This window comes from Linepithema humile, chromosome 5 (genome assembly GCF_040581485.1).
Source record: "Linepithema humile isolate Giens D197 chromosome 5, Lhum_UNIL_v1.0, whole genome shotgun sequence".
Taxonomy (NCBI): domain Eukaryota; kingdom Metazoa; phylum Arthropoda; class Insecta; order Hymenoptera; family Formicidae; genus Linepithema; species Linepithema humile.
This window is the reverse complement of record NC_090132.1, coordinates 25,904,217-25,931,916: the sequence shown is the minus strand read 5'-3', so window position 1 is coordinate 25,931,916 and position 27,700 is coordinate 25,904,217. Positions and strand designations below refer to the sequence as shown.

General features: G+C 34.6%; 4 protein-coding genes across 10 annotated transcripts; 2 read left to right on the top strand and 2 right to left on the bottom strand.

Annotated features, from left to right (window-relative positions):
- Window positions 1–148: 148 nt before the first annotated feature.
- CycC (cyclin C) lies at window positions 149–2,811 on the top strand. 2 transcript variants are annotated; one of them, XM_012366885.2, is made up of 6 exons: window positions 149–294; window positions 661–739; window positions 811–917; window positions 1,340–1,546; window positions 1,657–1,908; window positions 1,989–2,811. In XM_012366885.2, exons 2-6 carry the CDS (start codon window positions 708–710, stop codon window positions 2,189–2,191), a joined length of 801 nt encoding a protein of 266 aa, XP_012222308.1. In that variant the 5' UTR covers window positions 149–294; window positions 661–707; the 3' UTR covers window positions 2,192–2,811. The 2 variants fall into 2 exon arrangements, with proteins under 2 accessions (XP_012222308.1, XP_012222292.1); XM_012366869.2 differs by having other exon boundaries at window positions 151–294; window positions 572–739.
- mrn (general transcription factor IIH subunit 4 marionette) lies at window positions 2,675–5,609 on the bottom strand. The gene is made up of 7 exons (XM_012366856.2): window positions 4,778–5,609; window positions 4,219–4,343; window positions 3,933–4,138; window positions 3,674–3,847; window positions 3,503–3,589; window positions 3,221–3,436; window positions 2,675–3,115 (listed from the first exon to the last, which is right to left on the bottom strand). The coding sequence occupies exons 1-7, from the start codon at window positions 5,289–5,291 to the stop codon at window positions 3,034–3,036; spliced, it is 1,404 nt and encodes a 467-aa protein (XP_012222279.1). The 5' UTR covers window positions 5,292–5,609; the 3' UTR covers window positions 2,675–3,033.
- A 2,602-nt stretch (window positions 5,610–8,211) lies between these two features.
- On the top strand, window positions 8,212–21,993 carry Traf4 (TNF receptor associated factor 4). 5 transcript variants are annotated; one of them, XM_012366812.2, is made up of 7 exons: window positions 8,212–8,354; window positions 14,084–14,254; window positions 19,053–19,157; window positions 19,253–19,414; window positions 19,591–19,908; window positions 20,127–20,387; window positions 20,599–21,993. In XM_012366812.2, the coding sequence occupies exons 2-7, from the start codon at window positions 14,084–14,086 to the stop codon at window positions 20,950–20,952; spliced, it is 1,371 nt and encodes a 456-aa protein (XP_012222235.1). In that variant the 5' UTR covers window positions 8,212–8,354; the 3' UTR covers window positions 20,953–21,993. The 5 variants fall into 5 exon arrangements, with proteins under 5 accessions (XP_012222235.1, XP_067211294.1, XP_012222228.1 ...); XM_067355193.1 differs by lacking the exon at window positions 14,084–14,254 and having other exon boundaries at window positions 8,213–8,354; XM_012366805.2 differs by lacking the exon at window positions 8,212–8,354 and having other exon boundaries at window positions 13,433–14,254.
- On the bottom strand, window positions 8,348–23,625 carry Psf2 (DNA replication complex GINS protein PSF2-like protein). Of its 2 annotated transcripts, none has more exons than XR_001100758.2 (5): window positions 22,872–23,459; window positions 22,635–22,743; window positions 22,382–22,543; window positions 22,172–22,278; window positions 8,348–9,393 (listed from the first exon to the last, which is right to left on the bottom strand). XR_001100758.2 is itself a non-coding variant. In XM_012366839.2 (5 exons), the coding sequence occupies exons 2-5, from the start codon at window positions 23,114–23,116 to the stop codon at window positions 22,234–22,236; spliced, it is 561 nt and encodes a 186-aa protein (XP_012222262.1). In that variant the 5' UTR covers window positions 23,117–23,362; window positions 23,508–23,625; the 3' UTR covers window positions 22,116–22,233. The 2 variants fall into 2 exon arrangements, 1 of the variants encoding a protein (XP_012222262.1); XM_012366839.2 differs by lacking the exon at window positions 8,348–9,393 and adding an exon at window positions 23,508–23,625 and having other exon boundaries at window positions 22,116–22,278; window positions 22,872–23,362.
- Between the last annotated feature and the right edge of the window lie 4,075 nt (window positions 23,626–27,700).

Sequence of the window (27,700 nt, the reverse complement as noted above, 5' to 3'; positions counted from 1 at the left end):
TCAAAGTCTGATTTTAGTTTTTGCTCTTCAGTGCATTTTTTAAATACGAATAACGTTTTCTTTATGAAATTATAGAGACCACTGGACTCTACTTACCAATGAATACCGAACGCAGTTATCATCCGTGCTCGATTTAGATTATTTAATTCTTGCAACGTTTCTTGAGAGGGCGCAAGTGCACGGCATGTTTTATGAAGTGTGCAAATTCTATTCGGAAAGAATTCGTATTTGGATGTGCCAAAATCACGACGAATTTGCGATATTAGCGTATTCTGAAACTCATCAAAAGAAAAAGTATTGCTATTTTTTCATTGATTATATAATATTATCAGATATCCATTAGAAATATAATTTTCTAGAGAGTTTAGTAAACGACATTTTTTATGGTTAGCTATTGATACAAGAGGTGTATTGAGAGTGGAGTGAACTTGTCATTCATTATTTTCGATATTGCTTGTTAATATTTTTAGAATTCAAATAATTATTTCATGTATATAAATACACATTTAATTGTGAAAGATATTGAAAATATTGCTCTCAATATAACCCTCTGACATACACAATTCATCAGTCTTTCAAGATTTTGGAATAAAGTTTGTTAAAAGATGTGGAAATAATTACGTATAAAACATAACAAGATCTAAAATTCTCAAAACTCAGCATTATTCAACGCATCAAAGTTTACAATTGGATAATTTATTTATAAAATGGCTGGCAATTTTTGGCAAAGCTCGCATCAGTAAGTAAATCTTTGCACATTTTGTTACAAAGGTTTTATTGAACACTTACCAAATTTCTTATTTTCAATAGCCAACAATGGTTACTGGATAAACAAGATTTGGTTAGAGAACGTCAACATGATTTATCCATACTAACCGAAGAAGAATATCAAAAAATATTTATTTTCTTCTCCAATAGTAAGTTGAAATAATCTTTTCTTCTAATAAAGAAACCACAGACTTATATGTGTGTGTGTTGAAGTAATAATTTGTTTATATCTCTTTACTCAATTCCAATAGGTTGTTAGTTCCTGAAAATTGATTTAATATTATTCAAAAATTAAATTTTATATAAATCATTTTAAAACATTAAAATTATATACAACGAGGTGCTATTTTGTGTTTCGGTTTAAAAAATATTATATAATTCATTGCATATATTGTATATTAATTGTCATAAAAATTCTTTGGTAGATGTGCAATAATTACTAAATTGTAGTTGACGACATATACTTTATAGATATCTATGCTAAATCTGTACACTTGGTGTCGAGCAAAATGTACGATTATACAAATATGGTCTTAATTACATATATAATTATATAAATTTCTATTTCTAGTGATACAAGTTCTAGGTGAACAATTAAAACTGAGGCAACAAGTGATAGCTACTGCAACAGTTTATTTTAAAAGGTTTTATGCTCGCAATAGCTTGAAATGCATAGATCCTTTATTATTAGCTCCTACTTCAGTCTTTTTGGCATCAAAAGTAGAAGAATTTGGAGTAATTTCTAATACTAGACTAATAACAACAATGGGAACTGTAGGTAAGATCCATAAATATATTATGTTTTCTGTTACAATTTATTGCTGATATCGATATGACAATGCAATTTAGTTAAATAATTATTTGATCAATGTGTTCTTCCTTTTGTAGTCAAAAACAAATTTAATTATGCATATGTGCAAGAATTTCCATATCGTACAAATCACATTTTGGAATGTGAATTTTATCTCTTGGAGCATTTGGATTGTTGTTTAATAGTATACCAACCATACCGTCCCTTATTAACATTAATTCAGGATGTGGGACCAGATGATCAGTTACTTACTCTCGCATGGCGTATTATTAATGACAGTTTAAGAACAGATGTATGTTTATTATATCCACCTTATCAAATAGCTATTGGTAAGCTACAAATAATAATGTTTTTTTAATAACAATTTAGTATCATAAAGAAACTTAAAAATAATTTATATTTTTCACAGGTTGTCTTCAAGTAGCATGTGTGATATTGCAGAAAGATCTCAAATCATGGTTCGCAGAATTAAACGCAGATATGGAAAAAATTCAAGAAATAGCACGGTATATAATCAATTTGTACGAATTGTGGAGAAAGTATGATGAAAAGAATGAAATTCAAGGTTTACTAGCTAAAATGCCAAAACCAAAAGCAGCACCACAGCGTTGACATCAAACTCTCTCTTCGCCAACTGTTTGGGATTCATGCTGATATGACGACTGCTTCGACTAAAAATCTGTCCTCTTTCCCATATATATCGCTATACATAGAGTTGACAACGAATATTGTTCTGCATTTATATCTAAAACTTTTTATCCGTACATAAAAATATGTTCTAAAATGTCATGAACAATAATAACGCATCATTTATTATTAGGTTCTATGCTCAATGCTCGATATAATGCGCATTTAATGATCAAGAATACTACATCCAATTAGGCTTTTTTCGATATACTTGACAAACGTAATAAATTATTAGTTTGTACTCTTTATCTGCGTACCTAATTTTGTCATCTATATGTAATATTGCGTTGAATTATTTTTTCAGCATAAGCGTTAATTCGAGAAATATGCTATATATCGAGATCTGAGTTATAAAATCTATTTTACAAGTTTGAACTATATTAAAGGAATCGCGGAGTGACAGCCAAATTCAGATGTATAATTTATTCGATGTGATATTACAAATTTTATTGCGATAAATCAAATTGTCAAATTCTGAATAATTCCTTCCTTGCTGTACAAATTTTATAATTGGTAGGAATAAAACAGACAATATTAAATATAAATTGACTTCGTTAATTCAATATTATACTTATCGCATATCAAAATCTAGCCTCACCTGAGAGAACCTTTGGTACTAATTAAGAGACTCTTCAATATCAACTCCAAGATTGCTTCATTTTCCAGTTTTTAGGCACTTTTTTTTAAATGATATTTTTTGCGGTACCATTATTTAAGAAACATAACGGTAGGTAGAATGCTTATAATCAAAGTTTGTAAGTTAAATATTAACTTGAACCCTTTGAGTATCGTTTCCAGAATTTTTTTACATCATCATGACCTGCTTTGGTAACCACCATAGTTCTTTTCCTATAAGAAAAATATAACGTGTTTGAAAACAAAATATATTTGATCATTATGGCATTTTGCGTGAAATTTTTCGACAGTATAAGCCGCATTTAAGACAATCGTTACCTTTCACTTTGCCAAATTAATACCCCAGTTGAAAGCGCATGATCTCTAAGAACTTCGAAATCAGTTTGTGAAAGAAATTGGCTGTATAAAACGCCTTCACTGAATAAAAATCTATTTCTTTCATTTTCCCACAGTTTAATTTGATCTACAATAGTAGGAGGTAATATAGGCGGACCTGCTTCTATCATCTTACTATGCGCATGTTGCTGTAGATAACTGTTGATATAAGACAATATAGTATGCAGCAAATCTTTGACTATTTAAGATATTAAATTGTCATACCCAACTATTTGAGAAGCAGTTATTCCACTTTTCAATGCTTGTCTTACGGAATCTCTTGTTAATATTGATACAACTAAATTTGGGAATCTGCACATGGAATTAATTATAAAGATTTAAATTTTTTCGACATCTTATATATCTTCCATTTAATAGGATATATATTACACTTACCTATATAACATTTCGCAAAAAAGTCCAAGTAACGCAACTTGTAAATTGGAATTTGTATAAGCATACACTCGATAATTTGTTTCCACAACTATGTATCCTTCTTTGTCTGCATCTCTGGTTAAAGGTTTATTTTCACCAGTCGCAATGTTTAGTGCTAATCGAGTGGGATAAAACCTACAATATTAAATTAGTAAAAATATTTTTCATTACTTTAAAAACGTATTATTTTTTTATTCACATGTACAACGTATACATTTACCTTCCTGCTTTGCGTTTTCGTTGATACACGAGTCCGAATTCTCTTAAATGTTGTAAAAATGTCAAAAGTCCTTCGGACATGCCTTCAGTACTGTAATCTTTACCCAGGGTGGAAAAATTTAATTGAAACAAAAAGGTAAGGCACTCTACTAAGTCAAGACCACGTGCCTCAATTGTGTCAAGATATTGCAGAATAAAGTACCATACCTAAAAAGAAAAAAAGAAAATGTCAGTAATACGTAAACAGTGATAAGAAAGAAAATGTCTATACCAAAACCAGTAGTGACCTGTGAAGCTGTATCTAACAGCAAAAACTGAAAACCAGCTTGTGTTATAAGTGGACTTCCATCAGCTTCATCTCTCTTCATTAAACCAGCATGTAAAAGAATTCTTACAGCATCAGCAGATATACCTATTTTCAAAATTAAAGCATACTACATATATTAAATGTTTGCAATTTGTTTCCTTGTTAATATAAAATATAAAGTTTAATTAAACTACAAAATCATAAAAACAATGCTTTAAAAATTACATTTAAAAGACAAAATTTAAATCATGCATTTCTTTTATGTTATATGTGTAGCATATCTTAAAAACATCAACACAAGATTTTAAAATTTCTATATACACAGGATAGCCACAAACTTGCATACTTTATGAGACTCTTTATCAAAAAATCAGGTATTTTTTGCAAAAAATTATATCTTACACATACACTTAAAGAAAATAGCATCTTTAAATAAGAAAATTTCTTAACTACATAAGAATGTATCAAAATCTTGTAACAGAATGCTATTTTATGCAACTTTATCCACTTAAAAAAAAAACTTGAAATAAAAATCTTACCTTCCTGCTGTTGGGAACCAACCATATAATGTAAAACACATTCCCATCTCTCTAATGCATAGGAATCTAAGAAAACCACATCTCGTGGTTTGCTATCAGTTTCCAGCTGATTCGACATGGTCCATGGTTTGCCACCCCCCAACAGTACAATCTTTAAATTTTTCTTGAAAGTACTGTTCAAAGTCCAGCCTGGTAGTCCACCGGGTATAGATGCTTCTTTCCACACATATAGCTCATTCAAAACTTGCACTACTTTTTGATGTTCCTCAAAGTAGAGTTTTGAACACCATGATGCTATGACCGCTTGTGGAACGGGCTGCTCGACGAAGAGCAGTCTCATAACATAATGCTTGGCGATTACAGGTAACTCGCGGAACACGGCCAAACATATAGGCGGTTTGTGATACAGTCTATTCAAAGTATCGGGGGAGCGTGACTTTAAATATTCATGCAGATTTTTGCACTGTAAGCCATTCGGCCGTAATAAATTCTTGCCACTTATTGTATTAGACATGTTGCATTCGATGAGAGTGAAAGATCACTGTGCGATTTCAATGTGTAAACAATCTTCATTGAATGCAATCACATTGCAATTTTATTTTTTGTATACTTACAAATTTCGTGAAATGTTCAATGTATATCAATGAGACACTAGCTATTTCGAAAAAAATTATGTAGCAGACATTATTTTGACGTTAATCAAAGAGAATTATATGTAAATCTATCTCTGTTATTATATTATTTTATTACACTTATACCGGAATAAACAACACTGGACCAACACTTATATAGAGGATTGTATAAACATAGAAGAAGTATTTAAAATAGAGAAGAAACTAAAATGTACGACTTGCAGCGCGCTCTATTATGGTCACATGTTATTATATTATCTCATTGCCATCTTACGGTAAAAGCGAATTGTAAATTACCATCTGTAGTAATATTACCTGCAGCAAAAATTTTACTCTGGTTCAACTTCGTGTAAGAATAATCTCAAGCATCAATGATACAGGTCTATATAGTTGGCCAACTATATAGACCTCAATGATACGCATATAAAAAGCTCTCGTGTACAAAAAGCTCAATAACGAGAAACTTTCGTATTATAATTTCGAAAGTTATTTATTAACAAAAATTATATATCAGACATATAGATAAAAAGATATTACGCACGAATGTGATATATATATTAATTTTATTAAACTGACGTTTGATTAAAAATTTGAATTAAAGTCGATAAAAATATTTAAAATACTAATTATATATTCCTACGCATTTTTTGCAATATAAATCAATTTTTGAAAAATATTTTGTACTATTTTAAAAATTATTTCTACTTTTTTTTATGCGTATTCTGCGATATATAGACTTTTTGTATTTTATATTCTGTATTCAAAGTACATGTTTTTATCCAAGCTATCCTCATAGTTTGAGATAGCAGCGGAAAGCGCAATTTGAAACTGACATTCTTCGTTCATTCGTGTGTCACTCCAGTCTCACAGTCAACGACTTCGCCATCGCATTACGTCGCTGGAGAACGGCGGAGAATGGTGTTGCGCTTTGCGTGCTATCGTCAGTCGGAGAAAGACGGAGTGAGTGCACATCCTACGCGCACATGCTCGCACCGATGTATACGCGAGCCAAGGAAGAGAGAAAAGAGAAGCAAAAGAGAGACATGTGCGTGCGAGCTATTCCTGTACGAGGCGAATCGCAAGCGGCATAATAACGCGATGTTATTGCTTAGCGCGGTGAACTCTCCCGATGTCGACGAGTAAGAAGCGAAGCACGATGTACAATCAGGGTGACTAGTCTCAATTTCCGAGAACTTACTTTCTTTTTTCAAGGATTAAGCATATCCTGATGGTAATTTTGTACTTGCGGAGCGAGAGAACACGTGTGATTGCTGAGATACGTTCGAACATATGAGATATATAAAAGTCATTTAGACTTGCGCAACCGATAATTATTTTATTTCATTACTTATTGCGGTTAAGCAATATAAATGACGCAATAGTAGCAACATAGTATACTATGTTTGTATATATAATTGCTTGAGAATGTTATCATTATGATTTCGCTACATATTCATTACTTATTATTTTATTTTATATATAATTCATTACTTACTTATATAATTACATTACTTACTTATATAATTCATTACTTATATATATATATATTGTATATGTTTCTAAAAATACTCAATGATTAAATTTATAATGAATTCTTTGTGACTAGTCTAGAAAATCAGTTTCTTAAATTAAATTATCAAAACAGCAATATTTTTTAAATGAAGGACTTCCTGTTTTTAATGAATTAGATGTCTGATTATATATAAATTTAATCTAATTATTAGAAATTAAAGTTAAATATATTGAAAATATAAATCTAAATCTAAATATATAATTAAATCTCTACGTATTAATTCTTCAAATCCTTGAGAAATTATCAAGCCATTGTTATACTGCTCAGTCCTTCAATTTCAATAACAAACGTCATTCTGCAAAAGGATGTAACAGGCGCGCCGTGTACAATCCTGCACCGCGCGTTGCACACTTTTGGAAGGTTTTCTCGCGGCTATTACGTGACGAGTGTTTTGTGCCACGCACAACTCTTCGTAATTCTGTTTCTAGGCACTTGGCGAGTTCACACTGCCCCTTCTTTCTTTGGCGGTGTCGTCGTCCCCACCAAAGGCTTTTGTATCGCTTCTCTGTCTCTGGCACTTCCTGTGTTCTGCCAACACATTCACCTGTCTACCGCCACCTGCCTTCGTAACCAACTAGGCGTATACGGCCGCGTATGCCCTGCTGCTAAGCGTAATATCCCGAGGGACTTTAGTTTCGCCTAGCACGTAGTGGGGCTGCGATCTCACAGTTGTGTATGTACGTGCCATCTGGTAATGCGACTGGTTGCGTTGTGCAGTCAATGTTACGCTGCCGTTGACTACGAGTCGCGAATGCGTTTTCTTCTTCGGTTCTGATAAACGTTCGGTATTGTCGAGGGCGAGCGCTTGGCACCGGTCCGTTCACAATATAGACCAAGTTCGACGAACTCCGGACGCGCAAGGATTGCGCGCGATGACGCTCCTTCGTTCATGTTCTCAGACACTTTTCGAGATCTCTGCAACGCTCGCAAATATTTCGTAAAAAGTATACAGCTGCGCGGTCTCGTAGTGTTGAATTTGCCGCTTCAATTCACGAAGAGGGGATGTTATAATTGCACTATTCTGCGAAGAAGTTTTCGGTGCGCCGCTTTGACGAGGATTCCGAACGAACGTTTCAGTGCGAAAGTTTGAGAAAATTACAAGTTTGATGCAGTTTTAGAATAAAGACACTTGTCTGAGATTAAAAAACTTGTTTTTAATTAAGCGCAATTGAAAGGAGACTCTGGACAAATCTGAGGTATTCAATACAGTCATTATGAGAGTTTTGTAACCACGCTCGAGGATTTGCGACATGTGTTAACGTTATTAAAGAATATATGGTCTTCGTCTCAACGGCGTCCGTTCTCGGTTTCCTAATGCGAACAACCGAGTGCATCAACGGCGACTTATAATGTCAACCGGGTGTTCAAAACGGTAAGTTCGCGATCAATGCATTATTTCAAAATTATGGAGAGAAATATTGTGCACATAATATTATGTTAATTCACATAAACATTTGTCCGATATATCGGACTCATGAAAATCGGATTCACGAAAATCCCAAACAATCGTTGCCGTAATACGGAAAATTTTTCTGAAGATAAGTTTATCGAAAATTGATTTATACTTTAAATCACTAGCGGATCCTGATGTCGATAATGGAGATGGGGGGGGGGGGGTTAAAACCCCCAGGATCCGCCAGTGCTTTAAATAATGTTAAGTCGCATAATACCCAGAGTTCATTAAATGACACTTGCTATCGTTCGCTTACATCGCGACAAAGAATCGCACGTCGAGATTTTCGCAACGTCGATTTCATGAAGCCTTAACTTTCCCTCATCTGCATATCGAATATGCAGTGTGGCTGTAGCAATAGTGTTCCATGCGTGTGAGATAAATGTCATAATAACCGGACATTTGAGAAGCAATCGTTATTGAAGATGTAATTTTTTTTATGAACTTAGTATTTTTCTCCTCTTTTTATATGCGAATTTAATTTACTAAAAGCTTTTGAATATTATTTTCCGACTTCATATCTATGAATGTTAAATAATAACACTATTTTGCTAATATATGATCGGAAATTGGGACATTTACCTTATTCAGTGATAAAATAATTTTTCTCAAGAAGTGTACTTTATTGCTTGTATAATTAATGCGCGCCTCCTCCATTCATGCACGCGAAGAATGAAAAGAATCGGTGATTCCCGCATCGTGAAATGTTTTAAATACGGGCTATAAGGGTATCATTAATACATCTGACTATATACACGTGTACTTACATAGGGGCGAAAGAGTAAGATAATCGATCGCCGTTCTTTCGATCGAATTGGGCGGCGATATGCCGTGGTTCGACGCAGCTGCTGCTGTCTACTGCGTTCTGGAAGTGGCTGACAGCTGCATCTTCGGATTACTCTTTTTAGTTGCTCCAATTCCTCTTGCTTCAACAATTGTTAGGTTGATAATTGAACACCTGAAATATAATCAGAAAAAGACTTAATAGTTGACAAGATACAAAAAAGATCTTTTATCTCAAAATCATCGATATATTCTGCACTATTTTCATCTCAAGTTTTTATTAATCTTGCCTACAAGATTGACGGTTTAATTAGAAGAATTCCATCATTTTGATAAACAGATATTATAGTTAATATAATTTTTTATATGCTGAGAGAATATCGTGTCTAATATATTAATTAAAAATATAAAGCAGCAAAATTTTGATAACAAATGTATAAATAAAACGTAATAAATATCAGTTTTAATACTAATTAATAGAAGTAGGATGATAAATAAATACATAGAAAAGAGCATATACATGCATACGCCAGAATTATTTTAGGCCAAAAGAATTTTAAACTATGCGACTATAAGTGAAGAAAAATATTCAACTCAAGGAATATCATCTAAAATGAATAATATATCAAGATCCAACATTATTCTAAAGAATCCAAGTTGATTCAGTATTTGAAGCGCTGCGAAACTCCTTTCACTTTGCGACACGAGTCTTCCATTGCACTTCTACACTAACCGTTTACTAACGTTGATTACACAAGCGTAAATAATCGTAAATTATCGTAAAAGTTCGTATACAAATACAAGACGTACAGTTTACTCTGTCAATTCTTCGCTATTTGAAAAAAGAGAAAATTATTTTAAACATCTGTCGCGCGAGCTGTATTTACATTTTAAAATTTAAAAATTAAAAAATAAAAGTTAAAATTGAAAGCAAGACTAAAATGAGTTACGTATTGTTCAATTTTCAATGAATTGTAAACTATTTGATAAAAAAATTAGGTTTGTTGAAATGACACATACATTGAAATAGAAGATTCATTACGACAGATTCATTATATAAAGTAGAAAGTAATTAAAGATAAGAGAAATTAATGGAAATAAATCGCTTCGTCTGCGAGTCGTTATTTAAAATCTCAGAGATATATCGAACGCGCATTACGGATGCACAACAAGCGAGCAGATGTGTGGACAGGGTAGGAAGTATAGTTTTACACAAGGGGCAGCTGATACGAACACAGATACAGGCAAATCTCCTCGCCTCGGAAAGAAACAAGGATGCTTTTTCTTCGTGATGATAGTTGGTTTTAAAACAGGCTTAAGACGCAGCTCTCATATAGCATGAAATAAATCATGCAGTCACCGATTATTTAAGAAATATATGATCTTTATTACGTAATTAATTAGTGTATTCTATTAAAATTAATATATTACAGCACTAGCCTCACGTAAAAAAATATGATGAAAATTTCAAAAGCATTGAAATAATGAATATTTCCTTTGAACGAGTGAAAAAATAATCCCTGACTTCTTTGAAAGATCTTTCACGTCATCATTATTTCTATTAATTGATTAAACAAATTTATCACTATATTTCAAAAATAGAATTGAAATACAGAATATATATTTGGTTTATTTTCGATATGACTCGCCATACTCGAGACAGCGAGACAGCACAACATTTGAAAGGCGTCGTAAAGACGATTGATAGGCCTTCTGATCCCTCGGAGACGTGCTTTAAACTGTTTTTGGCTTTCCGCCGTGCCAGGACAGTTTCCATCTGCGTTCACGAATTTACTACGACGAAGCGCTATAAAAATCCGTAAAGGAATCAGTATGCAGGAATTAGGCGGCGTGCAAGCAACGCGAGGCAGAAGGCGCAGGAGGAGCCAGAGGGTGGAGGTCTGCCGATCGGCGGGCGAGAGAGGAGGTTTGCAGCTGCTGTGACAGCTGCACACTTCCCAATATTATACCCTGGTTGGCGTTCCGCTGCTATCCTCCGCATGCGCTCGATCCCTTCCATCGTCTTGCCAGGTGCTTCTCGTATCGCGGCGTGCTTCGAAAAGCTCGCCTTTGTCCCCTCGGGAGGACGCTCCATCTGGGCGCGCGGTGCGCGCAGACTTCACGAATCCCTTCTTGAAAAAGAAAATTCCACGATTGGATGATCATGGAGATTGCTCGCACACGGCAGCCTCATATTCCACCTGTGCCTTGTGCAATTGAGGACAGATGCATGCGGTGCGAAGTACGCACGCACCGGCGAGTGATCGATTGAGTAATACTTCGATCAATTAGGTAACACAATTAAACAACCGTGCTGCTTTCGCTGCACGTTTAAATGAAGCTTATGATGCGAAATAAGATCGAAAATGCTATCAGCGACTAGTTAGCGGAGTAATTTATCTCAATATGCGATCACGAGTTGAAAACATCGATGATTCTTGATAAGAAATTTAAGAAGTTGATCATAGCGAAGAATTTTTCTCGGATTATTAATAAGACATTTTTGCAATTTCGTGACGTATCAATAATAAGGCTAATTATATATATTGGTGGATGAAATCGATTTGGTTTTGAGCTAATGGAACGATAATAGTTGTTTGTTTTCTGAATAGGATGACCTTATAACTCTGCTGTATCATAAAGATATATCGTTTCTCGATAGCGAGAGTTAAATGCTTCAGTAAAACTAGGAACAAAAAATTTCAACACTCCACTTATCAAATGTAGCTTTCAAGTCGCATACAGATTTCATCATTCTATTAAGTTTTATATTATTCTCTCTCTTTTATCAGTTACTATAAAATAAATTATTACAACATAAAATATCCACTCTTAAACGTGTAGCGAGAGTAAGTTCAATCGATCGAAATATTACTCGAGCGATCATTCGCCGATGCATACTTTGCGCCGCATGCATTTTCAAAGAAATACAAATTTAACATTTATTTTACTTAATTCATTTCTCTGTTCTTGAAAACAATTTCATAAATCCCCAAAAATTTCCCCGTTCTATATTTCTTCTACGGAAGCTCAAATAAACGAAAATATTAAGCGCCACGAGGCAACCACAGAGAAGCGGTTGCGGTACATCCGTTACGCTTCAAAGCCGAAGCGAGTCAATGAGCGGCTATAACGAATGCTCGGTTAGCGAATAACAAAGGCACGCGTCGCAAACCTACTCCTAGATACTCAGTCGCCTGGCGAGCGCGACTTTAGCTCTTCAAGGTGTAACACACGGATCCGAAGCACGCGGCGGGCCCGCTCGCAGCCGGCTTTCGCGACTGTTCGCGACGGTTGAGATTTGGAATGGGTTGGAACTGGCCGGTCGCTGCCCAAGAAAGCCGGACTCCTCTCATCGTCAATGATCGGTGGGGGGAAGGTCGAAGAAGGCCGCAGCTGGCTAGATCCGGTCCGCGTACAGTTGAATGCACGGTGCACGCCGCATATAAGCTCGGCGATGGCGTTATCCCTGCTCCCACCCTCCTCCTCTCCCCCTCGGTACTCCACAAACCAGCAGTTAGCAACACATGTTTCTCTTTCCCGATCGCGCCGTCGCGTAGATTCTTTGTGCCCAAAAAAAGGCATATCGGCTTAGAAACGAAATCGAATCTTTTCTATCGCTTTTCCCGAACGTATTAAGCTGTTTGGCTTCGTCACGTCGTAAAACTGCGCGATATAGCGAAGTTTTAATTAACAATTGAGAGAAAATAGTGCGACAATTTTCCGCAAAGTTAAAAGGAAAATCGAAAATCTCGATCACCGTGCGACGGTTTAAACAGGCGCTCTTAAAAGCGCACTTTGCAAGATCGTGCAGGATCCGACTTGTTCGCCATCTAAAAAAGCAATCCTGTTTTATACGCACTTGCTCCTTCATTCACGACCTGTCTTCTCCCTCTCTTTTCCGTTTCTCGTCGGTGCTCCTTTCTCAGTTATCATCCTCTCTCAATTATCTTCTCCCGAAACAAGAGTCTATCTGCGGGGGCGGGTCGGTCTAAAGACCGGTTTCACCACCTAATTGATTAGCTCTAATTTTAACTAAACTAACTCTTTATCTCTCCACGCTTCTAATCTTAAAGAGATACAAATTAGCTAAATTAGTTAAAATTCATCAATGTCAACAAAATTGGAAATAAACACTCGGACATATTAAAAATGTTTACAAAACATTTGCAAAACAGATCGCTGATTCGACTTGTCATCCGTCCCGGTTTTTTTTTTTTTTTTTTTTTTTTTTTTTTTGAAGGGGGGAGAAGAGACAGAGGAGAAAATATTTAAGAGAGAAGTGCGATTACGAGTACAACGAGAAATTGAAAAGTACACATTTGCGTTGCTCCGCGCACCATCCTTCACCAACGCCAGTCTCTCGATCGCTCGAACGGCTCCTCTAGCGCGCGACCGATTCTCCCCTCTTCTCCTCCGCCGCCGCCGCTTCCTCTTCCTCCTCCACCATCAGCGAAACCACCACTACTACCGTCCGTCCCCATCGACACCATGACGCTCGGGTCCAGAGAGGAGCTGCACAACTAGTCGCAGTCTGCATGTCAGTCCGCCAGTAGGTTCCGCCTTGCGCTGAGTCGAAGAGTGCTCTCGCGCTTGAAGGTCGATCGGCAGGCTCTTCGCGATTGTTACCGCGCTCGGATGCTGTGTAGGTCAGCATTCGTTACGGGTGCGTTACCTCGAGTCGCGATTGGTGCCGTAAGAAAAGAAAGCGCGTAATCTCGCCGGAGTATTGTAGAAAACGCGCGAAAACAGCGACCGGGTGTCTTGCTCGTGATTCGCAAACACTTCTCACACGTGAATGGTACCAGCGGCGGAGTCGGGTCATCTCGGTTTCGCGAGTGACATTAGTGCTTTTCACTTTGAAGATGGTGCGCGGTCTGTCGCAGTGGACCAAGACCCTGAGCTTCCCGGCGAGGGTGTCACCCCAGAGATCCAAGGAGACCAAGGTTTTCCACGTAAGCCCTAGTGCTAGCCCCACGTCACCGCCCAGCCCGATCAACGACACTATGGACAAAGCGCCTATAATCACGGACGAGGTTAGACACGCTTCTTTTTTTTTTTTCAACTTCCTTTTCCAATCTTGACTCTTCGCTAGATTCTTTGCAAGATTAATGCTTCTAATAGTGTGCTTTTCTAATTCGAGCTGATCGCCAAACCGTATTTCCATCGACATCGCGCGACCGGAATCACAAACTATTCGTTCTGATTTCGCACACGACTTCGGCTTGTATCAACCTTGGAAACTGCAAACAAAAGAGAGGGACCCGCTGGTGTAACACATCGGCGGAAATAGCGGTTTCTATATCAGCATCATTTCCGAGAGTTCTGAGAATGAGTTTAGCGTGATCGCGGCGGGAGACCGTTGACTTCGGGATATGCGTGCGCGCGGCTTCCACACGAGGAACGGTTCTTCCTGACAGCCGCGTTTCAATATTGTCGCCAGATGCTGCGCGCGGACCCGATGAGACGCTGCTTTTCTTCGCGCCCGTATATAACACGAGGAATTTCGTGCGTGAGTGCCCGTGCCATCTCACTGGTATAAAATACCGGCTGTAAGGAGCGACGGCGGCAGCGGAAGCGTGGGAACCGAGCGTAACAGATGGCCTCGACCGCTTCCGAAGTCATTCGACCTCTCCTCTTCTCGTTGCTCGGCTTATTCTTACCCGGCGATTCACGCGATGCTCGCGATATCGTTTCGCCGATACAGCATAATATTTAATGAAGTACTTGTGTAACTATAAATGAAATATTTTGTAATCTCCTTTCGCGCGTGCCGCTGCCTTCGAAATCGCGGAAAGAGATACAAAAGATTTCACATTATTTAATTGCAAGAAATTAAATTATTCTTGGCAAGATACGTGTGGTATCTTAGATTATTGTCAGAGCACGTGCTTTGCCTCGCATCATCAATTTATGATTGTCTATCAAATCATCAACTTGAAAGTTTTTTGGTCGTAATTTTTATAGGCATTGAAAAAGTCAAATTTTAGAAATTCAGATTGAAAAGAATCTTGTTCATTGTTCTCACATTTAATTCCAACTCTATTCTTTTATATCATATAAAAATTAGTACGCGATAAACACAACACGTACTTGTAATGCAGATAAGATAAACTTATGATAAAGCTACTAGGAAATGGAAGAAAAATATCTTGCATTTTTTCGTTCCAGTAAAAAATCCTCAATTAATGTCTTCGAAACTTGTCGTGCAAGTCCGAGACTACTTTGTTCGATTCCGAGTACGAGTTTTAGCCCAAGTAGTCCAAGAGAACGTCGCGCTATGCCCGTGCGTGACCTTTTGTGATGCCTCTGTCATCCTCGCGACTTGAGAATGCGAGAATGCAAGATAACGCGAACGGTTACGAGTGTACGCGGCAATTACGGTGTGTTATATTAAAAGCTCGCCCCTCTCTTCCCACGGCGACGGCATTCTCCGGTTCGGTCTACGCCGGAAACGGTGCGGCTACGAACGCGCGTTCTTTCCCCGCGTATTGTTCCTCGCCGCGCATTCCACGACGATGAACTTTTCCGTGCCGTTCGTAAACGAGGATGTTACGCTTCGCGGCGTGGGTGCAATCTGCAGGGGAAGCCGCGCGAAAACTTTATTCGTTCGTTTCATACAGCTTGCTGAATCAACATAAATAATTGCTATATTTTGTGCAATACAAAAAATAGATCTTCTGTCTCAATGTTTAATTTTACGATGCTTCTTTTGAGACATATTTTGAATTTTATATGCAATCGCTAAAAAGTTTTTCAGAGAAATAGCGGATTTTTTTTTGCAAACTTATTTAATTCGTATTTTATTTGTAAATTCTATCATGCAGAATCTGGTTGAAAAATTGTATCTAAATCTAAAGATAGATGTGTAGATTAATTTTTTCTGAAGAGAAAAGAGTTGCTGAGAAAATAGCCTAATAGATATATGCAAAAATATGAAGGATGTCAAATAATAGGTTTATGTGTAACATTTAAAATATTGACACAAAGTATGTCTATTTATAGTGTAAGAAAGATAACCATTATTTATATTGTTTTAGCAGTCTATATATGATGCAATTTTATACTTATTTTCATAAAAGTAAGGAAGTTCAAAGTATATGATGGTTTATGTATTAATCCATGTTTATATTACACAAAACTTCTGATATAGTCGTGCAATTCCATGAATCACGTTCGAAACAAATGTGATTCACGGAAAACGCGACGTAAATTTATATCAAGTAAATAATATTGCAAAATAATAGTTCAGCGAAACTACTGTGCCTATTTTAATTTACGAAGATATTAAAAATTGTATCGTAATCGCATTTCTTCGAAGGATTAAAGCGATACGTTTTTATTTTCCCGATGTAATCTTAAACCTTTTGTGGGAACGAGGAGGCGGTGAGATCAACGCGCACCGTATGCTATGTTAATTTTCGACCACTCACCAAGGACGTATATTTGGATTTGGAAAGAGACGGTTGTCGAATGGAACGCGAGTTCGCAACAGTCGAGATTCGTTGAAATATGCCGAAGTCGTAAAATTTCAACTATTAAAAAGACAAGTTACATTTCATTTTCAGTCTCATTTGCATAATTGATGAATCAAGTCGCATCAAAGATAGTCTGAAGAGTCTACGAATAATAATTAAAATAACATAATCAGATTTTTTTTGAGGAACTAACACGAAATAATATATTACGTGACTGGAAGAACTAAAATTTAAAAGAATCGTCGATATTATATTTACTTATTATTATATTATAGATCTTGATTAAAAATTATATTTGATTCGTTAAATTTCTGAGCAAAGAAAAACTTGTGTTTTTAATCTAAATTGTCTAAATTGAACGCAACATTGAACGTTAAAACACTGAACATCCAACGTTGCAAGGAGCGAAGGATAAGTGGAACATACGAAGATCGATTGTCCGTTATTTTACTGTAACGTAGTGCCTGCTTGCCGCGTTGTCTATGCTAATATCGAGGCTTAATATGACTTGAAAAAAAATCGAAAGAGATAAGCGATTTAATGTCGCGACATACTGCAGAAATTTCCAGATTATTTATTATTCATATTTTTTTCGATTTTTTTTATAATATAGATTTCTATATTTAAAATTTTTGCACTACGTAGCGTCTTTTAAATTTACTGTATGATATTTTCAATGTATCTGTGATGTGTTACGAAGTATCTTAATTTTTTTCTTGATCTCTCCACGATTTCTTTTTTCTTTCTTTCAGAATGTTTCAATTCGAAAGCATTTCAATATATTCCAATTCTTTTCGAGATCAATCTTAACAACGAGAAGATAGATTCGTCTTTTCTATTTCTTTTCTCTGTTTATATCTCATTGCTAACGGCTGACTGGTTGCGTTAGGTTCCTCGACCTTGCTGGTCGTGCAGGTTTCAACTTGCGAGCGCCTTCAACGTGTGTTCGCACACATATTATACACCGGATGCGTCTGTGTCCAATGGCATAAAGGCTGGTCATCTCACGATTCCTGTTGTTCTTTTCTTGAATCGGCGCGTTTTCAAGGAAATAATTTCGGTGAATAAGTCGCACGTATAAAAACGGAAATATAAAATTGCATAAATTTGCAGTAGCAAATGTTAACGTACATTGTGCTGCACGAATTATTAAACTTTTTTACCTACATCGACTTAATCTTTTCAAATTTATGTGACCTTTTAATATTTCTTCAAACACACTTGAAAATACTTAAAATGAAAAAGTTTATAACAAATTTGTAACAAATTATATTTTTATGAATTACCCCAAGTGACAGAAATTGATTATTATATTAAGAATACAATGCTGAAACTCATCGAAAAGAGAATAAAATATTTCATGTAAGTCTATTCAAAATAAGATTGCTAAATGTTTAAAGTGACCGTAAGCAGCAGGTTTTACAACAGCGTGACTGCCTGAATTAACGCGATGATAGATTTAAAGTATTTTGGGTTTGTGTGTGTGTGTGTACCACCCACGTGGCTCTCGGCACGAGGTAGCATCTCCTACAGCGTGGTATCTCGTTATGGTACCGTTGTCTTGCTATTCCGAAAAGTCCAAACAACATTCTCGCCAAAAATTACTAATTTTTAGATGTCAGACACAGATTCGACAAATTGCACGTTGCGAACAGTTAAAAATAAAAATATTGGAGTTTAAAGTTGGAATAAAATCATTAAATTTTTGATAGTTTATGAGTGATAAGATACACGCGCACAGACTATTTTATTTCTACTCTACTTAAGTTTCCTGTTTCCTCGCCAATATCAAAATGCCAAAAATAATATACATTTCTTTGCAATACATGTCGAAGTAAACTATTTTTTTCATGCCATCACTCGAATGTATGAATAAAATATGTCTTGCATTTCTAACGAAAAAATAAGCCTTATCAAGTTTATCAAGATTTAGAGTTATATGTTATCAATTGATGATATACGAAGAAAATAATTTATTTCGACGTAAACAAGAAAATTTAACAAAATTTCCCACTTTTGATGTCATGTCATTTAAAATGCTTGCAACGTTATAGAAGCTTGACAAAAGCATCATAGAAGAGATTGAATAATTTTTTAATTTTAAATTCCATATTCTAAAAACTATCAAAAATATCGCCGCAAATATTTCATAGAAAAATATATAAATTGATCCTGAATCGTAACGAAATTTCTTTAAAAATTTGTAGAGTACTATGAATTTTGATTAGTTAGCAATTCAGTGATTGACATTCAATTTACGTTCACTCGCTTACACACCGGTCATGTTTTATGCTCCGACAAAAGTAACAGCAAATGTGAATGAATAATATTTTCTTTTGTTTCGATTTTTTTCTAGAATTTCCAAGACGCGGAGGCAGAGAAGGCAATAATGGGCTCTATCGTGTATTGCATACATCATAAGGACGGTTGCAAATGGTCGGACGAACTGAGAAAGTTGAAGGTAAGATTATTTGATCTGAAGAGAAGAAAACTCGATATTAGAAAATGGAAATGAATCTCGGTGAAGAGACTGAATTCAACTTTTGCTTTTATCAGGCGCACTTGAACACATGCAAACATGATGCAGTGCCTTGTGGGAATAAATGTGGGGCCATGATTCCCCGCGTGCTCATGGAAGACCATCTGAAATACACTTGCGCCCAGCGTAGGGCTCGCTGCGATTTCTGTGCCAAAGAGTTCACCGGACACACTTTAGAGGTATACACGCGATCTATGCGAGAATTGATAAAATTCAAGTTTTATAACCCTTTGACCAAAGTTAAAGATAACAACAAGTAATTTTGTTGAGAAGTAGCTTCCTGCCTAAATATATTTCTATTGGGAAATAACGAAAATTGTTAACTTCAGATTTTAGAAAAATACAATATTTGCAGAAACACACGGGGACCTGTGGCTACGAACCTCTATATTGCGAAAACAAGTGTGGAATGAAAGTGCAAAGGCGACACCTCGGCCAGCATAAACTGGGAGAGTGTGCCAAGAGACTGGTTGCTTGTCGCTACTGCAACAAAGAATTCGTTTTCGATACGCTAGGCGCTCACCACGCGAAATGTGGTCGATTTCCGGTTGCGTGTCCTCATCGTTGCGAAACTGCGGTACTGCCCCGAGAAGATCTCGAGGTTCATCTGAAGGATCATTGCACCACACATTTACTTTCCTGTACATTCAAGGATGCCGGTTGCCGTTTCAAGGTACTAAATTTTAATACACTATAGCTAATATATAAATTTAATATGTATATAAGATGAATAAACTAAAAAGAATTGAAAGTTTCTGTAAAATAAAATATTTACTGTCTGGTACACCGGATTGAATTAAAAAGTTTGAATTTTTTTTACAAATAGGAAACATATCTATCATTTTTATTCTTTATTTTTAAAAATGTCACACTGTAATCTTTCTGTAACAGGGAAATAGGTTTTCGTTGGATAAACATCTAGAGGAATCAGCGAAAATGCATCTAAGTCTCATGTGTAGTCTCGTAACGAAGCAGCAACATCAAATAACTAGCTTGAAATCGGCAATCAGCAAGCTTTCGTTAAATTACACGGGTACGCTAATATGGAAGATCACAGATTATGCCGCCAAGATGTCAGAAGCGAAAGCGAAGGAAGGAATGGAACTTGTCAGTCCACCTTTTTATACTAGTCAATATGGATACAAGTTACAGGTGCATATATCATATTATATAAATAATCATTAAAAATTTTTTAAAATATGTTGAATAGAACTCTCTTAAATAAAGTGTCTAAAAAATTTCTTCCTTAAATTTCATTATTTTATGAACTTTCTGCGCTTCTGAAAATACCTTTCACAGGCTAGAAAACTACGAAATATACCGAATGTCTAAAGTTTGCTAACATAATTTTTCTATCACACAGGCTTCGATTTTCTTAAACGGAAACGGAACTGGAGAGGGCAGTCATATCTCGATATATATAAAGATCCTGCCCGGCGAATACGACGCTCTTCTACGATGGCCGTTCTCGCACAGCGTGTCGTTCACGATGTTCGATCAGACCGTCGTCGCGGAAAAGGCCTGCAACATCGTGGAGAGTTTCATACCGGACCCGACCTGGAAGAACTTTCAACGACCGAGTCGCGAACCGGATTCTCTCGGTTTCGGTTTCCCAAGATTTGTCTCCCATGAAATGGTGAAGAAGCGACATTTCGTCAAAGATGATACTATGTTTATTCGAGTTAAGGTGGATCCTAGTAAGATCGTAGCGGTTTGAGAGACGCGTGACGATAACGCATAACGCTTCTAAAAAACGTTACGTTTCTGGAAACGAACTTTATGTGATATTTCCGAGTACTTGCTTGAGCAGAGTGTACTTATTCGTTTCAAATGCGTGGTAATTCAGACTGAACTGACTGAAAACGCACCCGGGAAAGCTATACTATCCCTCTATGTTAAGACAGCGATTTCTTTATTTACTCCTGTTAGTGCAAGTACCATCGGCAATTGTAGAATTAATAATTTATTGACTCTGCCAAAAGCGTTGCGCCAGAATACATTTATATCTTCAATTTCTTCGTGTATTCTTTACCTCTTAGATTTATCATTCTGTATAATCTTTTTTTGTGTACAATTTAAGTAAACTGACTTTAATCATTTGAGTGCCGAAGGCGGTCGCAAGATTATGTGCAAAAAATGCCAAGCAGTATGATCGTTCAGTGTTTGAAGATGGATTTATGAGGCGATTGTACAAGTTTAGTGTATTCTTTGTTTCTCATGTAACTGAAAGATTAACTTAACCCTTCCTGAAGCCTATTGCGACCTATTGATACTAACAGGAAACAGAAAAGCAATCGCGCTACTTGACACTCAAACGGTTAACATTAATGTTACTAGTTTTGTTTTTGTATATTTTGAGCAAATTAATTAATTCGCTGTCTTTCTAATAATTCATGTTGCACTGCATAGGATTACATATACATCTCTTAAAGATTCAATAAGCGAATAAAATTCTTTCAAATAAGTGGCCTTATGAGTGACTGCACGATATAAAGTTATTTTTACGGAGATAAAATCAAAGATTGTTAAGAAATTCTATGTACTGTAAGCTAAAGTGTAAATACAAATGCAGAATGCCATACGATAATGGACAACGAGTAACAATTGAGACAGATTCACCGATGTAAATACACAATGATTATAATTATTAGCATAGTGAAATGGAGAAAATGTGATCGACATATACTAGTGAATGTATGCAATGACTTGAAAGTAAACTGACTAATAAAACTGTTATATAATATTCGTATATAAAATATTCCTTGTTTTTTAATTTTCCTATACTATATAATCCAATGTGATTAAAATCAACTGTTAAATGATTAAATAGGATCTCTATTCAAAGTGTCAAAGTAGAATGTAAAGAGTAAACTATTAAAATAGATTTCATGACGTATGTATATTCGCATTGTAAAATATAAAAATTACAAAAATACCTGCATTCAATATCTGATGATATCACAGCAGTATTAATATGTATAATTTCACATCATTTTTCTTACATGCTTCCACTGTATTGAGAATTTGTTTCTCCCGTGTTTGCCTGTATAGAAGAAAAACAAAATTATTATTTGAAGTAATAAACATTGTGTGGCGGTGAAATGCCACTTAAAAGTAGATACACCTATTTGAAAATTCATACTTACAGATTGTATTCTTAACATTTGATCTAATGCATGTGGCAGCAATGGACGTATACCACTGATCTCCATTGCAGTGAGATGATCCAGTCTTGCATGCACTCCTTCACTTTTTATAAAAGCATCCACAGACGTACGCAATTTAGACATTCTTATATCCCATATATCCTGCAACATAAATTCTTTCATAAGAAGCTGTCCTGTTACGCAATAGCTCTTCTCTCTCTTGTATATATTAAATCTACTCAAATCTATTTACTTTCACAGCAATCCTTATTCCATCTGCATCAGGTATATCGTCATTTGCCACACTCAATAAGATTTGACTCTCATCCATGTAATGAAAACTTGGCATTGCTGTGAACAACCTAAAATGTTGAATTTTTCATGAATATTTAAGTTGATATGTACTTAACACAAAATTATTATAAAATTGATTTAAATATTTAGAAAAATGCTAAACATAATAATAATAAATTTTAAGGAAACTACGTACTTTGACATTTTCTCCATTTCTTTCTTCTCGTTTAAGTTTTCAATGTTCATCCATTCTTGACTAATAATACGACACTTCTGTTTTTGCTTGAGACACACGGCAAGCCAGATTGGCACTTTAACAGGCAGACCGGCGCGAAATGGCCCCACAGAGCCCGAGATCAGATAGATCACATCAGAATTAAAATTCGGCACTATGCTAACCAGTTGTTTCTCGCCGAGAAACTCGATTTCGCTCGGATCCATGCTTTGTTCAAAACTTAACTCGCATTTGATTAATTATTCATTAACTACACGTTTAAAACAGCGTTTATTTCAGCCCTTTCTAATTTATTACGATGCAATTGTAACATCTGTGTCTGACACACTACATATGTGCTGATCGAAAAAAGCGGGAACACGAGGATGCCATGTCTATCGCCATGTTTTCCCGCTTGTTGCGTTTCAATTAATTTCCAATATCAAGCACTGCAGCTTTCCATTGCTATTCGTCTAAAAAATTTGTTATACAATCGTGCATGCGATAATATGTTAGATATCGTGCATATCAATAGAAAGAAAAATAGAACGTAAAAATTCCAGGGTTTTTAATTTTTTTTAATGAAAAAAGATAGAAACTTTTAAAGCAGTTATTTACTTGTAGTGTAAATGTATGTATGGTCACAGTATGTATAAACTCAAGTCCGTGGGTTGCAAAGCTAAAATGACTGTGCGATTCAGTCATCCTTACGGAAAAATATTTTTATGTTTTCTTTTTATTGGGAAGTATAAGGTGGAGACACTGCGGACTAGTTCATACAGCCGATACAGTTGGGTCGGTAATACAGAGTTGATACACGTAATGAGAATCGCTCCATGATACTCGAATGACGTGTCCAAGAAAACAATGTATTTTGAATACATACGTCAATGTTATATTATTCTGCTTCTGTAATGCAGGATAACTACGATCCATCCTTCCATATTTTTTCTTCATATAGCCAAATAAATTTTTCTGATGTAGCCATAATTTGAAAGTAATTTTATTTAATACACATAGATAATATATTATTTGTGCATTATTTCTTACAAAATATTCGTATAAAGGATACGCGCTGTAACGTTTATTTCGCTGAGATGTTATTACTACACGGAGAAAATTTTATATAAAAAATTATTGTGTACGGCAGTAGCCACGGATCATGAAGAAATTATAAAAATTTTTACTATATTTTTCACATGTAAAATATAGTAAAAATTTTCGGTTCGCAGCTTCATGGTGCGCGGTTAATGCAATAAATAGTAATTTTTTATATAAAATTTTCTCCATGTATACATACTCGGCATGAAATGTTACAGCGTGTTTTGATCGTTGTTAGCTAGATTTGACCGACAAATTAATATTTACATTGAAGTAAAAAATAATTATGCGTCTTCTTTCGTTCTCTACTATACTCATCGACAGAAAGGTTCTTGTATCAGTTCTTGTTAGTTCATCGTATTCAGTTACATGCGTCACTTCAAACGGACATAATGTCTACATCACTAAATATTGCAAATAAAAATCATGTGTGGGAATATTATGTGAAACTATCGGATTTTGAAGCACAGTGCAAATTTTGCGAAAATAAATATATATACTTAGGAGATACAAACTTAAAAACACATATGGCAAATCATCATATAAAATTTTGGAAATACGAAGAAGAGAGAACAATAATAAAAGGATCATGGATGTATTTTAAATATTTAAACAAATCATATTCAAGTTGCGTTATCTGTGATGCACATGTTCTGTCTACATTCGAATATGTAGAAAATCACTTGAGTTCACATTCTGAAAAACAACGAGAAAATCATACATTTCGCAGTTGGCCATGGAAATATTCGACAAACAGAGATGATTTTGTAGTGGAGTGTAATATTTGTAATAGCGATGTATCTCTTCATGTTCATGCTAACCTGGATGTTCATATAAAAGTGAAACATTGGGACAAATTAAAAAATACGCAAAAAATACATGACACAGTTGGTGCATCAGAATGCGTTTCATCACTTCAAACGGACACAACGTCTAAGTCACTAACTATTGTAACTAAAAAGCATGTTTGGAAATATTTTGTTAAATTGCCGGATTTTAAAGCGCAGTGCATGTTTTGTAAAAACATATATTATTATATAAACAATGGAAATTTCTATCATCATATGGAAAAATATCATAAAAAAATTTTTAAATACGAACAAGAAAGAAAACTAATAAAATTTCCATGGATGTATTTCAAGTATTTAAACAAATCACGTTCACAGTGTATTATTTGTGACGCAAATGTTCTGTCTACATCCGAATCTGTAGAAAATCATTTGGGTTCACATTCTGAAAAACAACGAAAGAATCATATTTTTTGCAGTTGGCCATATAAATATTCGACAAAAAAAGATGATTTTCTGGTGGAGTGTAATATTTGTAATAAGAATGTACCTGTTACTATTTGTAGTTATCTGGACGTTCATATAAAAAGAAAACATTGGGACGAATTGAAAAATACGCAAGAAACACATGACACAGTTGGTTCATCAGAATGCGTTTCATCACTTCAAACGGACACAACGTCTAAGTCACTAACTATTGTAACTAAAAAGCATCTGTGGAAATATTTTGTTAAACTGTCGGATTTTAAAGCGCAGTGCATGTTTTGCGAAAAAAAATATTATATAATCGTTAAAACTTTTCGAATGCATTTTGTGGCACATCATAGAAAAATTTGGAAATATGAAGAAGAGAAGAAACTAATAAAATTGCCTTGGATGTATTTCAAGTATTCAAACAAATTATATTCAAAATGTATTATCTGTAATGTAAATGTTCGATCTACATCAGAATTTATGGATAATCACTTGAGTTTGCATTCTGAAAAGCAACGAAAGAATCATATCCTCCGCAGTTGGCCATATAAATATTTGACAAAAAGAGATGATTTAGTATTGGAGTGTAATATTTGTTACAAGAATTTTGCTCTTGATGTTCAACACCAGCTGATTTCTCATATAAAAATGACACATTCGGACAAATTGAAAAATACAAATTAGAGAAACACATAACACAGTTGGTCCGTCAAAATGCGTTTTATCACTTCAAACGGACTGTCTGTACATTGAAAGATTGTTATATATTGTTAAAGAAATGTCCATCTTAAATTTCACATATAAAAAAATGCATGTAAAAATTTTCACTCTGTAACAAAATTACTAAAGTTTACACGGATCATCAAGATATATTTTATATATTTCAACTCACTAAAATTGTAATAAAATTATTTTACTTCACTGAACGTTTGAAAGATCACTCGTTTTCTAAGGAACAGTTCAAAAAGTATACATTTCACAGTTGGTTATGAAAATACTGTACCGAAAGTGATGTTTTGAAGTAGAATGTAATATTTGTCGCTGATACCAATTCGATGCTACTAGAACTAATTTAAATGATTATATTAAGAATGACCATCATTTGGGAAGCTAACGATATTGAATAAGAGGATGTCCGTAAGTTTTATTAATATTATTGTTAATATTATTATGTATAATTAATTTTACATTACATTAATTATTATGTATAATTATTGTTTATATAGATTTATCCGGAAGTTGACAATGGGAAATGATGATAACAGCGTCCAAGCATCACAACCTGCAATAATGGCAGTCATAATGTTAACGATTTTAATTTATTAAAAGATATATATACAAAAAAACTGGTATACATATTTCTGACGTATAATTATTTGTTTTATGTTTATAAAATTATGAATATGATTATGAATCTACGTTTTATAAAAAAACAGAACAAAGTTACATTTTTTAATTTATTAATTATAATTATAAATTTTATTATGTACTATGCTTTAAATTTATAAACTATATTCTTAATTTTATTAATTGAAACGAGTAAATGAAATAATCGTCGACTTTTCTGTAAAGAAAAAAATACCGACAAGTTACTGTATAATTTAATTTCAAATATTTAAGTTTCATATAATTTGTGTATTTTGACGCATGTTGAAAAATTTTTATATGCTTTTATTATTTTTTGTACTCTATATAGTGCCAATTTCTTATTATAACTACTGTAAAAGTCTCCAAATGTAATACATTTAACTGTCAGTAAAATATATCAGTTTAAATTTTAAAATTATGTTTGTTTGAGAAATGTTTATGTTATACATGTTGCATTCATCACCAATAAATCACCATATAAATCAAATAAATTCATCATAAGAGAGTGTCATTTTATTATTTAAAGATATCTTTTTTACATATGATTTGTACGATTTGTAGTAAATGCCGGTTGTTTTACTTTTTATTTAATTTATTATTTTATCGGAATGCGTAAATTTTTCTGTCAATGTTATTCATAAAAACGAAAATAGAATCATAATCAAAAACTCATTCATCAAAATCGTTCTGTTCGGAATTTTTGAAGTTATATAATAGGTGCTGCTGAATTAATTTGTTACCTTTGTTCCAATTTTTCTGAAATATCAGATAATAATAAAAATTTTGTTAAATTATAATAAATTATTGATATTATTAAACAGCAATGTCTTGCGGTTAAGATACAGCCCGTAATAACATTTTAAATTACATTAATGTTATTTTTCATCACGTTATAGATTTGCTACTTTTTAACGTCTGTTTTATATATTCCAACCGTTTAAAAAATTATTGCATTTTATTTCCCTGAATGGAATCCACAATGTTTGACTAATATTTCAAAAGCTGAAGTCTGCAAGTAAAAATTGGAATTTTTTTTGATAAAAATGTTTTTGTTTTTCGGTAAAAAGGTTGCAAACCGGA